General features: G+C 44.3%; 1 protein-coding gene across 1 annotated transcript in view; it reads right to left on the reverse strand.

The window, feature by feature from the left end:
- Positions 1 to 14,308, reverse strand: part of LOC308650021 (uncharacterized protein) — a gene marked incomplete at its 5' end in the record, with an annotated part of 74,863 nt that overhangs the window by 11,363 nt on the left and 49,192 nt on the right. The window contains one exon of the mRNA XM_081295945.1: positions 12,751 to 12,860. Within this exon, the coding sequence (XP_081152071.1) occupies positions 12,751 to 12,860 (110 nt within the window). The remainder of the gene's footprint in view (positions 1 to 12,750; positions 12,861 to 14,308) is intronic.

The following is a 14,308-nucleotide window of genomic DNA, read 5'->3' on the forward strand; positions in this document are numbered from 1 at the left end:
TGGATGTGGTGATGTAACTCCATAAGATCCAGGCTATTATAATTGCTATGCCAAATACCCATTCGATGATTTTTAACCTTTTCCCAATCCCAGTGGGAAGCATTATATTTGACCACAGTAACACAGACATATTTATAGTCAGCATGGCATTTAGGCCTTTCCTCATGCTTGAGAGCAGAAAGCTCATTGCCGATATTTATGACAGTGAGTATCTAAGGCATTCAATTTAGTTTCAATCTTTTCACCAATGTTTATCTGATTATGGGAGGCTTTGGAAGTATTTTGAGCCGAATTACCAAGAAAATTTGCATATTGAATGTTTGGAGAAATAGCCACTGAGTTTGTAACCATAGAAGCAATGAATGAAATTAGAGCAGCCACTCTGAGAATTTTGAGACCAAGAGTTTGCTTGGGTTTGGTTAACTGAGCATGCCTCTGCTGTAAAACCTCAACACCAGCATCAGCATACCATGGTTCTAAAATATTGGCTGTAGTAAGACAAAGAAAGGTTGGTGAAGGATTAATGTTCCTTTCCCTCTGTTATATCTAGCGATACAATTAGATTGCATTTTTTACAGGCTACAAGATGTTTATCATCCTTCCTCTTAACTTTAAACTTCCAGTAATTAAAGCAAAAGGAGATTGAACACAGGCCTGCAGGCCATAGCAGGAACCCTCTTTGAAATTCCTGCCTACAAAGTCAGGCACAGGGCTATTTTTATGATGTAGAAAATCTGAGGCTGCAATTAAGCACCAAAGATCTTTCTGGATACTGTCTTCACCGAAGGTTAGAATATTACCAACAAAATTTCCAGGGGTCATGGCATCCTTACATAATTGTCTTTTGCCAATTTTTGGAGACCAGTCTAAAATATATCCACTATTTATAGAAAATTTATGTTGTGGGGCTGGGGATGTGGCTCAAGTAATAGCCGCTCACCAGGCACGCGTAGGGCATTGGGTTCAATCCTCAGCACCACAAACAAAGATGTTGTGTCCGCCGAAAACTAAAAAATAAATATTGAAATTCTCTCTCTCTCTCTCTCTCTCTCTCTCTCTCTCTCTCTCTCTCTAAAAAAAAGTAACATTGTAAAAGAACATTAATTATATATAATTTAAAATGATTTCATAAGTTTTGAAAATATTAGTATGATTTTATATTTATAAGACATGTATATCTATATATATAGATAACAGTTTTGAAGGTTATGTATTAAATGTTAACAGTAGTTATTTATGGACAGTAGAATTTTATGAGATTTTTATGTATACTTCTTAATTTTTGTAACAATGGGTCTCTTGGCAAAATTTAGATAAGGTGCTTTAATATTGAAATTAATCTCAGTTTCTCATTTGAATATCAGCCTATAAACTTTGTTATGTAATCCTTTAGGTCAATATAAACTAGTGAGCCCATTTTAATATTATATCTAGAACATGAAATGGGCAAATTAAGAGAACCTTTAATCCCTTCTTGACAAAGGTCTTAAAACATTTTTATAACTTATAATATTACCCTTTAAATAATCTAGTGTCTCTCAATTGTTTTTTAAAAATATAGCTAAGTTTATTTCTCAGTGTAGAGAGTAACATGAAAGTTTTCTATTATATAATAATAGAAGAAGAAATCATAGGATTAGATTTTTAATTATTTTGTTATTATTGTATAGGTTAGTAAGAGCATTATATAAAACTTTAGTTTGGAGACTATCAATTTAGTAAAATGTTCTCTTAAACCTAATACTTTAAAGATTTATATATTTAGGAAACAGAGAAACAATTTATATATAAAAATGGCAATAATTATCATAATTACATTGATACTTTTAAAGCAATTAAATTTAGCTTTTAAAGAGAAGTTTGAAAATTGAATTTAAGATGGTATTTGAAAATAGTTATTACTTGATTGAAACTGTAGGAATCTTATTTTTTTAATTAGCCCTTTATTAAATAATCAAAGTTATGCGGCATAATAAATTAATCTATAATTTGATTTACATTAGCATATTCATATTTGATCTTAGTGAAACATCTTAAATATTTTTAATTGATCACTCCATTTATTTATTTATTTATTTATTAAATATTTATTTTTTAGTTGTAGATGGACACAATGCCTTTATTTTATTTATTTGTTTTTATGTGGTGCTGAGGATCTACCCCAGGGCCTCACATGTGCTAGGTGAGCGCTCTACCGCTGAGCCACAACACCAGCCCCTGTTCCCTGTATTTAGTTACATACAAATTGGGTTTTTATTTACTCAAATCATTTACATCACTTTTGGAGATAAAGAGCATGTGCATTGGGCAATCTATTGTCATGGCAGAGCCACATGTAGTTCCCAATGCCAGACCTAATTCTCCCTGGCTTCATACCAAGAGAAGATCTTCATGTATTTCATGGATGTCTTGCCGTAGGAAACCACAAACACATATCCAGGGCTGGGGATATAACTCAGCTGGCAGAGTGCTTGCCTCTCATTCACAAGGCCCTGGATTCTAATTCCCAGCACCACAAAATAATAATAATAATAATAATAATAACAACAACAACAACTGAATATAAATGGTTTAAATCCCTAATTAAAAGATATAGATTAACAGAATGGATTAAGGGGAAAAAAAAACAAGATCCAATGACATGCTATTTGCAAAAGACTCAACTCATAGGCAAAGACACAGGCTGAAGGTAAAATAATGGAAAAATATTCAATGCAAATGGAATAAAAAAGAAGCAGGAATGGCTGATCTCATATACCACAAAGATGGTTTCAAGCAAAAATTAATCAGAAGAGACAAAGACTATCACTACATCCTGATGAAGGGAAAAATCCAACAAGAAGTTATAATGAATATACTACATAATGTTTAGATAGATATAAAGATATAAAATATAATGCATATATCATATTATATACATACATTATATAATGAGTATAATATATATACACATTTCAAATGTCAGCACACCAATTATATTTAAAAAATTCTTTGACATTAAATCTCAGACAGATGTCAATATAGTAATAATGGGTGATTTCAACACACCCTAATCACCTGCTAATGCAGGTCATCAGAGTATAAATCAATAAAGATTTATGGATGAAATTATACCATAAATCAAATTGACCTAATAAACATCTACAGAATATTTCACCCCAAAACAGCTGAATTTACATTTCTCTAGTAATTCATAGAACCACTTTCAAAATAGGCCATATTCTCGGTCACAGTGGAAATCTTGGCAAATATAAAATAATTGATACAATTCCATGTATCCCATCAGAACATAATGAAATTGAAATAGAAATCTACAGCAAGAAAAATAATATAAACCACATAAACACATGGAGACTGAACAGTACTCCCTTAAGTGAAGAATGGATTGAAGAAAAAGTGAAAGAAGAAATCAAGAAACTATTAGAAACCAATGAGAACAGAGATGTAACATATAAAAATCTCTGGGACAGTAAGAAAGTAGAACTAAGAGGAAAAATCATAGCACTGAGTGCCTACATTAAAAAAATAGAGAGATCTCAAATAAATAAGCTTATGCTCCACTTCAGGGCCTTAGAAAAGGAAGAACAAACTAATTTCAAAATCAATAGAAGACAAAAAAATCATAAAGATCTGAGCCAAAATTAATGAAGAAATAAAAAATTATACAGGATTGATGCAACAATGAGTGCTTCTTCCAAAGATAAATAAGACTGATAAACTTATAACCAAACTAACCAAAACAAAGAGAAGACCCAACAACAAAATTAGATTTTAAAAGGAGATATTATAAAACATTTATGAAATTCAGAGGATCATTAGAAACTATTTTCATAATTGATACTCCAATGAAACAGAAAATATAGAAGACATTGATAAATTTGTAGACACATACGATCTGCCCAAAGTGAACCAGGAAGATACAGGAAACTTAAACAGACCAATATCAAGTAAGGAAGTTGAAACAGCAATTAAAAGCCTTCCGACAAAGAAGAACCCAGGACCAGATGGATTCTCAAATGAACTCTACTAGGCCTTTAAAGAAGGAATAATACCAGTCTTTCTCACATCACTCCATGAAATCAAAAGGAAGGAATACTCCCAAATACATTCTATAAAGCCGCTATAACCCTGATACCAAAACCAGGCAAAGACACATCAAGGGAAGAAAATTACAGACCACTATCTCTGATGAACATAGATGCAAAATTCCTTAATAAAATATTAGCAAATCACTTTCAAAAACACATCAAGAATATAACACACCATGATCCAGTGGACTTCATGCTAAGGATGCAAGATGGACTCACCATATGCAAATTAATAAATATAATTCACCACTTAAGTGCAATTAAGAACAAGAAATATATGATCACCTCAATAGATGCAGGAAAATCCTTTGATAAAATACAGCACCCATTCATGTTAAAAATGCTGGAGAAATGTAGGAAAGAAGGAACTTACCTCAGCATTACACAGGGTATATATGATAAACCCAAAGCAAATACCTTACCAAATGGAGAAAGATTGAAAGCATTTGCTCTAAAATCAGGAATAAGACAAGGATGTCCACTCTTACCACTGCTATTCAATATAGTACTCGAATTTATAGGCAATCAGGCAAAAGAAGGAAATTAAAGGCTGAGCACAGTGGCACATGCCTGTAATCCCAGCAGCCCAGGAGGCTGAGGCAAGAGGATTGCAAGTTCAAAGCCAGCCTCAGCAAAAGCGAGGTGCTAAGCAACTCAGTAAGACCCTGTCTCTAAATAAAATAGGGTTAGGGATGATGTGGCTCAATGGTCAAGTGCTCTTGAGTTTCAATCCCCAGGAAACTCCCCCCCCCCAAAGAAAGAAGGAAATTAAAAGGATACAAATAGAAAAGGAAGTCAAACTGTCTCTGTTTGCTGATAACATGATCCTCTGTCTAAAAGAAACAAAACTCCACCAGAAGACTCCTAGAGCTGATAAGTAAATTTAGTGAAGTATGAGGATATCAGATCAACACTCGTAAAGCAATAGCCTTCCTATGCTCCACCAGTGGTTCTGCTGACAAGAAATAAGGAAAACCAAACCATTGACAATAACCTTAAAGAAAAAATAAAATACTTGGGAATTAATCTAACCAAGGAGGTGAAAGACCCTTACAATAAAAACTATAGAACACCAAAGAACAAAATTGAAAAAGACCTTAGAAGAGGGAAAGACCTCCCATGTTCCTGGATAGACAGAATTAATATTATCAGAATTATCATATGGTGCTGGATATATCTCAGTTGGTACAGTGCTTTCCTGGTATGCACAAGGCCCTGGGTATTGAACCCAGGGCCACACACACACACACACACACAATCATATTACCAAAAGCAATACACAAATTCAGTGCAATCTCCATCAAAACGCCAATGATTTTCTTCACAGAACTAGAAACAACAGTCCTTTAATTCATTTGGAAGAATAAGAGACCCAGAATAGCCAAAGCAATCCTGAGGAAGAAGAACACAGGCAACCTCACATTACCAGATCTCAAATTATGTTACAGAGCTTTAGTAGCAAAACCAGCATGGTGCTGGCATCAAAATAGACACGAAAACCAGTGGAATAGAACAAAAGACACAGAAACAAACCCCCATGCTTACAGCCATCTAATGCTTAACAAAGGTGCCAAAATATATGTGTGGGAGAAAAGATAGTCTTTTAATAAATGGTGTTGGGAAAAATGGATATCCGTATATCAAAGAATAAAATTACATTCCAATCTCTCACTCTGCACAAATACCAAATCAAATTGTATTGAGGACATAGAAATTAGACCAAAAACTTTGCAATTGCTGGAAAAACAAAAACACTCAATTATATAAATGCCAAGTACCAACGTCCTCAGCAAGACCCTTGAAGCTCAAGAAAAAAAACCAGGAAACAATAAGTGAAATGACATCAAATTTAAAAGCCTCTGAATTAGCAGAAGATATGACTAAGAGCATGAAGAGAGAGTCTACAGAATGGGATAAATTCTTTTCCAGCTGCTGCTCAGATAGGAGAATAATATCCATATTATATAAAGAACACAAAAACTTTAACACCAAAAAAGCCAATAACACAATCAATAAATGGCAAAACAATTGAATGGACATTTGTCAAAAGAAGAAACACAAATGACCAACAAATACATCAAAAAATATTCAACATCCTGGAGGCTGAGGCAGGAGGATCATGAGTTCAAAGCCAGCCTCAGCAATGGTGAGGCATTAAAGAGCTCAGTGAAATCCTGTCTCTAAATGAAGTATAAAATAGGGCTGGGGATTTGGCTCAGTGATCGAGTGCCCCTGAGTTCAATACTCAGTATCAAAAAAAAAAAAAAAATCAACATCTCTAGCAATCAGGGAAATGCAAATCAAAAGTACACTAAGATTTCATTCTTACTACAGTAAGAATGTCAATTTCAAGAACAAAAATGATAATAAATGCTGTGCATAGGTGTGGGGGTTATACTCTTAAATGGTTGGTGGGACTGAAAGTTAGTATTACCACTCTGGAAAGCAATTTGGAGATTTGTCAAAAGACTAAGAATGGAACCCCCATATAACAAAGCTATCTCATTCCTTGGTATTTAATCAAAAATAACCACAATCAGGAGACTACAATAATCAAGCTACTTAAAATGTTTATAAAAACATAAATCACAATAGCCAAATTATGGACTCTACCCAGATGCCCATCGACAAAGGGAGGGGTGAAGAAGGATGAAATCGTGACGTTTGCCAGTAAATGAATGGGAATGGAGACCATCAGGCTCAAAGAAATGAGCCAGACTCTGAAAATCAAGGGTCCAGTGTTTTCTCTCCTATGTGGAAGCCAAAGCTAAATAAAGGAAAGAAGGTGGGGGTCAGATATGAGAAAATATGGGGAAGATCAGGGGAATAAACATTGGAGAAGAAGACGGAGGGAGGAGAAACGGGAATGGGAAGAAGATGCAGAGTGAGTTTAACAAAATCACATTATACAAAGGGAACTTCACCTTCATATATGTGCAAAAATACCACTGAAAATAAATAAAGGAGTGAAAGGAAGGTCAGTAAAAAGGAAAATAGAAGAGGCAAGGAGGACAGGGAAAGGGGGAGGAATGGGGACTGAAGACTAATTCATTTCACGTATGATTAGAACCCATCTACTACATGGAGCTACAATGCTCAAATAAACAAATAAAAAGATGTCTGTGTTGTATCTAAGTGGTTCTGTTTGGAGAATCTACCAAGGAGCATCCCACCAGGGAGAGCTGGTGCATGGCTCTTTCTCACAGCTCTGAGTGGCTGTCACCCAGGTCACTGAAGGGCCACAGGAGCCAAGCCATGGCCATGCTTCAGAAGGCAGGCCCTCCTGACAGCACAGGCAGCAGGAGGCCTGGAGAAGTGACCCAGAGCAGAGACTCAGGCAGAGGCTCAAGGCCCTGGAGCCTGTGGAGCTCAGCCACAGAGCAGGAGCCCAGGAGGAGTGAGGCTCCTGGCAGGGTTAGAGGCTCCTGAGCTGGGTTTGTGTGGTGCCTCCCCAGGCAGGGTGAGCCGAGACCAAGGCACCCATCAGTGCCTAGGATCTACTGCCACCAGGGCAAGAAGTGCCTCCCCAGCATGCCGCCACCAGCCTGTCGGAATTCACTGGGCAAGCAACACCTCCCCATGCAGAATGAGTGGGCATTTTAAATGCAAAAGTCTAGAAAGATTAACTTTAAGTGGGTTTATCTGGGTAAAGAAATGATTCATGAATAGGGCAGCACCCGAACAAGCAGCCCCACCCAGTGGGGAGGAGCATCCTGAGGGCAGCAATGAGCAACATCCTGCCTGTGCCTTCAGGGACAGGTTGGCCAATTGGGGAACTCTGCCTGCTGGGATGGGTGGGCACCCCTGGTTCCCAGAGCACAGTCTTCAGGTAGGTAGTGGTCAGGTCACCTCTTGAGTTAGTCCCCTGTGCCACGTGGCTTTAGGACAGCTTACCTTTGCAGAGGCAGCCTTCATGCTCAGCAGTGGGGGAGGAGCAGACCTTGGGCTGGAAGGAAGGCTGAAGACGCTCCTGGGGGGTGCTCATGGGGGGGCAGGACGCCCAGGCCACTCAGAGTCTGTAGGACAATGCAGAACTGCGTGGGTTCCAACTGAGAAGAAGTGTCTGGCTGACACGGAAATGTCAAGAGAGTTCATGGTCGTTATTTTCTACCTGTAATTTTCACTATTCAATTGTAAAGTTTAAAAATATAGACATGCCTGAATAAAGCAACTTATACTTAAAATATCTTAAAACAATGCACAATTTTAGAAAGCAACGAACATTTGAAGAGAAGTGTCCCCTGTGGCGACAGTGTCTGAAGTTTCCTGCAGGTGTGAGCCAGAATGTCCACCCAAGCCCTGGGCCTGGCTCCTGGACACCTACTGTTTCAAGCCTGGGCTTCACCTTGAGGGTTGTCACTAAGATGCATTTTCCTTCCCCAGGTGTCCATGTCTCCCTACTTGTCCTTCTGGCCATCAGTGGGTCCAGAGACAGAGCACCAACATGTAGGGCCCCCCTCAGGCCACCCAGGGCAAGGCCCAGAGTCCCAGTCTCAGGGAATGATGAGGGGACCCAAAGGTCTTCGAAAAGGGTGAATTTGAGACAGCCTGCAGGATCCACAGTGTGATGATCTCAAAGTCCAGGCCCAGGGAAGACCCTTGTACAGAGCACAGAGGACCCGAGAATGCAGCCGAGCTCAGGAGCTGCCAAGGAGCCAGGCATCAAGGGGCAGAGCGCTGGCCTGTTTCCATCCTGCAGGACCCCATGGGCCACGGAAAGCGCTGCCAAGTCTACTTCAAGCCTCTGGGAGGTTTTGAAGGTGTGTGTGCCCTGGCCACCGGGGTTGTGGGCAGCTGTAGTTGCTCTGTGCAGAATGGGCTGCAGGAGACACGGGCAGGCAGGAGGTCTGAGAAGACAAATGGTGGAGTGGACAGAGGAGTGTGACCTTTAATGTCCTACTTGGGAGAAGAAGGAGTTGGCAGGTTAACAATGATAATCTCCTTAGCTAGTCTTAATTGAGCACCACTACATTCTAAATACTTCTGCATACTAACCCTGTCAGTTCTCAACACAGGGCCTCAGGAGAGTTCTGCCCTGACCTCCATCCTACAATGAGGACCCAACCAGAGGGACGTGATGAAACGTGAGGCTGGCATCGGGGTGTCCAACACTGCACACAGCAGGCCCCGTGTACTCCTTGGAAAGCACCAGGTGGGCTGGAAGGGGACACGGGGCAGGGCAGGAGGCAGTAGGGATGCTGCTGCTCCCTCTGCACAGCTGGCCCTGAGGTACCCACTGCAGACCGACCCACTGAGGAGACCCGACCTGTTGCTAAGGCCCACAGAGGCAGAAGCCTCCCAGAGGCCATGGGTGGAGTGCACTGCAAGGGCTCCCAGCAGAGCCCCTGCTTCCTACTGTATATCCCTGCATCAGTTCCCCAAGTCACTGCCCACGAAACCAAGAATCCAAGGGCCTGCCCTCCATGCCCTGCCTATTTCCTACCTCAGTTCTACTTCCTCCACCTTCACCAGCCCTGGAAGCAAAATGTCTCTGCAGGAGGTGAAGGCTGTATCCTGTGGATCTCCTTGGGCACAGGCCAGGTGGGACCACCCAAGGAGCAGGGTGTTCCCCAGACCAGCCAACAGGGCCTCTGTGTGTGGCCCAGCTGCTTCATTTCTTCCCACAGGCTGAGACTAGTAGCTCAAAGCCACCATCACCAGACTCAAACCTTTACTTGGAGACGGCTTGGTTAGCCTACCTCAGGAACCTCGACCAGCAGCTGTTGGCCACTGGGAAGGCCTTGTAGTTTCCAGGCCACAGCTCCTAATGAGCAGCCCATCCTGCTGCTGGTGACTGTCACCTGAACAGGTGACCCCTCCTGACACCCTCCACCCCAGGAGGCCCTCACCTTCCTTCCCCCTTGGTGGCCCCTGGCCTCAGGCCCTTGGACAGTGTCATGTTAGGGGCTTCCTCTCCTGCTGCTGTGTGTCACTGCCTGCAGAGCCTGAGAGGCAGGGCTCCCTCTGTGGGATGCTCTCCATCAGCTCCAGAGCTCCTGGGCCTCCGAGCACACAGAAAGGCCTCAGATATGCAGGGGAGACTCAGGTGGGCCTCCAGCCTTGGCTCCTCCTGCTCTCCATCTGCCACAGCAGTGCCTGGAGCTTTTCAGGGGTGGAAAGCAGATGGCGAAGCCGCCTGAGGTTCAGTGCTCAGCCAGAGGCTGCTGTGCCAGGTGCCAGGCAAAGCCACCTAAAGGGGGGCTCCAGCAGAACATTCCATCTGGCACTGTCACCTGGGTGTTCTGGAGTCACTGGGCAGGCAGTGGCCCTGTGAATGCACCAGACAACTGGCCACAGGAAAGACGGCAGGGTGGGGGCTTCAGATGCACAGAGGGAGACAGGGTGCACATGCAGACCCTGACCTTGAGTTGCCATGTCCAGCAGAGCTGCCCCAGAGGAAATCCACACAGAACAGCAAAGACCCACCTGGGCTGACTCTTTTATTTATTTATTTTTTACTGGGGATTGAACCCAGGGATGCTTCACCACTGACCCTTTATTTTCCATTTTGAGATAGGGTGTTGCTATGTTGCTGAGGCTGGCCTCAAACTTGCAGTCCTACGGCCTCAGCCTCCTGAGCCTCAGATTACAGGTGAGTGCCACTCTGCCAGGCACCAAGTGTGCTGCACTTGGTTGAAAGTCACAAATGTGTTAGAAACCACAACACAAAGAGGTGGGATCCATGGATGAGCCTCTGGTGCAGGTACCAACAGGAGAGATCTCAAGAACACCACTGTGAGGGGGAAAGAGCCAACACCCAGCAGCAGGCGCCACCTGCTGTCACCTACAAGGGTCCAGAACAGCTAATCCCAGCAGGGGGCTCTCAGCAGGGCACATTCCACAGAGGGCAGTAGGGACAACTGCTGACTCAGAAAGGCAGCCTGTCAGCCAACAGCACCATGTCCTGCTGCCCTGCTCCTGGTGCAAGTTTCTGGAACTGTTTCTGGTTCCTAAGAGTGAACTCCAGGGGAGGCCGGGGCAGGGAGACTGCAGCTCTGTGCTGCTTTTGCAACTTTCCAGTAAGTAGGAAAGTATTTCAAAATAAAGGTGGAAGGGAGTGAGCGTGCATGTGGAGGTGCAGCACCATCAGAGGGCCTTGGAGGGGACTCTGTTGCTGATGCGTGGTCAGCAATCCAGACAGTAGGGAACTACACAGATCTGCACATTTAAACTCTTTATACAGCAACGCTCCACCCAAGGCCACTCCAGGCCACCTTACTTTCTAAACCTGAACATGATCATGTCCTGGATTGCAGGGCCTTCTCCTCCCTGGGTCTCTGACACAGTTGACATCCTTGTGTTGACTGCAAGTCCCCTGAGGAAAGGGACTGGGGCTCTGTTGCCACATTTGTTCTGCACAAGGGTACAGGCACTGAGCCAGACAAGGAACGTCAACACCTGATCATGTCCCCACCAGGGGAGGCTTGCCCAGGGGAGAGCTCTGGTCTTCAGCAGTCCTCTTTGGCCCCCATGGTGACCACAGCCTGGACAGTTCTGGAAGAGCCAGATGTCAGCTGTTTTAACTGCTGTGTCAACATGGGGCATTGTGGGAATCAGAGGGGCACCTAGTTGTGAGCATGGGGACAGTGTCATGTGGGACACGGGAGGCCCAAGGCAGCAAGTGGAAGATACCAGCAGAGATGAAGGACCAACTTCTCAGAAGCAAGATGGACCAAGAGCACGGACACCCTCCTGTTGTAGGGACAAACGATGCAAGGCACCGAAGACAGCAGGAAACAGTTTTATTTGGCTGCAGCCAGGTTCAGAGGGTTCAGTCAATCCCTGAACCCCGAGTTCGGGGAGTTTCAGAGTTTTATACCCAGCATGTAAGGGAAGGGGCTCAGAAGCTCACAGTCTGCAGAAGTTCACATAAAAGCATCTTTTTCTTTCATTGTTCTGGGCAAGTTAATTCTTCAAGGACAACACCTGAGAAGGGGAGAGCTTCTTCTCCCCTTTCTTTCCTCCCCCTGCCAGCTGTTACCATGTAGCCCAGTTGGTAATATATCTTAAAAATGTAGACATCTCTGTGAAGCCCAGCTCAAGGCCAGAGGCCTTGTTGCACATTTCTTCAAAGTACTATACTGGATATGTTTGTGAAAAACGTATCCAGTATAATACCTGGAGTGCTGGTATCTTCTCGGCCAGTGGCCAAGTAAACAGGGCGACATGAAAATAGGAAGTTTATCTACATTGGACTCTCCCGGAGACTCTTTTGCTGACAGTCCTAAAATCAGCCGTGGTGAAGATTTCTGGAGAGGCTCAGTTAAGACTTTTCTGTGGAGAAACGGGGGTGCCACTTCACTCCAGGTCCTGAGACAAACATGCACCTACTTCAACAGCAAGCTCTGCTTCCAGCTCAGAGGCGGGAAGTGGTGCTCAAACCAACCCCAGCCCATAATGCATCAGGACGGATTTGGCAGATGATAAACTAAAGCTTTAATCATGAGGTCATCGTGGCCCTTGGCATTACCCAGAGGCCCTATGACTTAAGCTAAAGGAAGAGGGAGGAGAACGGAAGGGTAGGTGTCCCCAAGTGAGGCAGAGGCCCAGGACCTCAGAGCAGCAGCCCCAGCAAGAGGAGGCTACCAAGGACCCAGGAGCTGAGGGAGGCTTTGAAGCTGCCGCTGGTATTGGGGACTAAGGAGGCTTGTGAACACTGGACCTGTCGGAAGACGACTCCCCCAACTGTCTGGTTGGCAGTGCCCAGGAGCTGACAGGTGGAGTTACTGATGTCGGAACAGCCTTTCAGCAGGAGGTGCTGAACTTCGAGGCCTGTGAGGCAAAGGGACGGTCAGGTCCACCACCCCTCCACTCCCTGCATCTGCCCTGCTCTTGACTCCTGTGTGCTGCTGGCAGCTTCGACCTGCAGCTGGTCTGCCCCTGACCCCACGCAGCAGGGAGGAGTCAGAGTCAAGGGCAGAAAGAGAAAGGGAACAGGAATGGTGAACCTCAGGGGCCTAGACCCCTCCTCCGCCTACCCTGAGGACCCTGAGGCTGTGAGAGCTGTCCTGAGCCCGCCTCAACATCAGGGCCAGAGCTCAGACTCAGACTCCCAAGGTCCCATGAGCTCCCCTCCCTTCCAGGGTTTGCTTTCACTCCCCCCTTCTCTGGATCTGACTCTCGCTGCCTGAGGTTTCCCTGAGGAAAAAAAAGAGAAAAGGCAATAGAAGGGATGTAGGGAGATTGTGGCATCTCCACTCTAAACCTGAGGGCTCTCATTGCTTTTTCCATGTTGGAGATTTAGATTCCAGAAATAAGGTCAAGGATATTTGCATATAAGATGTGGCCACAGTAGTGCTACCTTTTACTGAACAATTACGATGTGGCCCTGTTGATCCGTCACCTACAACTCCACACCCTGGGAGAAGAGCAGCTCTCAGGATGGAGGATCTCAGGGAAGTGGAGGGGCTGCACTTGCTTCTTATCAGAGCAGGGCCACAGCGTGGGAGCAAGGCTGACTCTTGACTTTCTCTGAAAAGTAGGGAACCTTCCAAGGCCAGTGTGGAAAGCAACCCATGGTTGTTTTACAACGAGGATCGTGCTGGAGTGGGTATTAAAATGAGCTAGGAAGACTCTAGAGTTTTAAAAACCATGTTCTTGAACAGGACAAGCAAGCAAGAAAAGCTCCGTTCATAAGGGCCTGGTCACGCTGGCTGGCCTGGACTTCAGTCACGCCCTGGGGGCCCCAGTGGAACAGTTCTTCCCCTGCAGCCTCTGCCCAGACCCAGCTGGAGAATCACAACAGAGCAGCGCAGATCCCCCCAGTCACGGGTGGGGAAAGAGCCTTGGCTGGGCTGCAGGTCCATGCAGAGTGTGTTTTCAGCACATGTGAGGCCCTGGGGTCAACAGCAGCCCCAAAACAAAGCAAAAGAGCCTGAAATGCTCCTACTATGAAAACAAAGCCCTTCTGAGAAGACCCCGTGCTGTGTGGCCAGCCACAGGACATTCTAGGGAAGGAAACCTTCAGGGACAGCAGAGGTCGGCAGTCACCATGGTCTCCTGGGGAAGGATGGAGGTCTCAGGGCTGGGACCCAGGGACATAGAGAAAATGCTCTGTCCTCACTGCAGTGGGGTCATGGACATGTCAATTCACCCCTGTTCAAACCCCAGCATCGTCCATACTCAGAGAAACTCCTGATGTCCACTATAGACATTGGGAACAAGGATGTGCCAGTGCAAGTTGATCCCTGGTAAGGAGCATGCCCTCTGTGGGAAGGTGA

The sequence above is a fragment of the Spermophilus citellus genome (genome assembly GCF_964194105.1).
Source record: "Spermophilus citellus genome assembly, chromosome: 1".
Taxonomy (NCBI): Eukaryota; Metazoa; Chordata; class Mammalia; order Rodentia; family Sciuridae; genus Spermophilus; species Spermophilus citellus.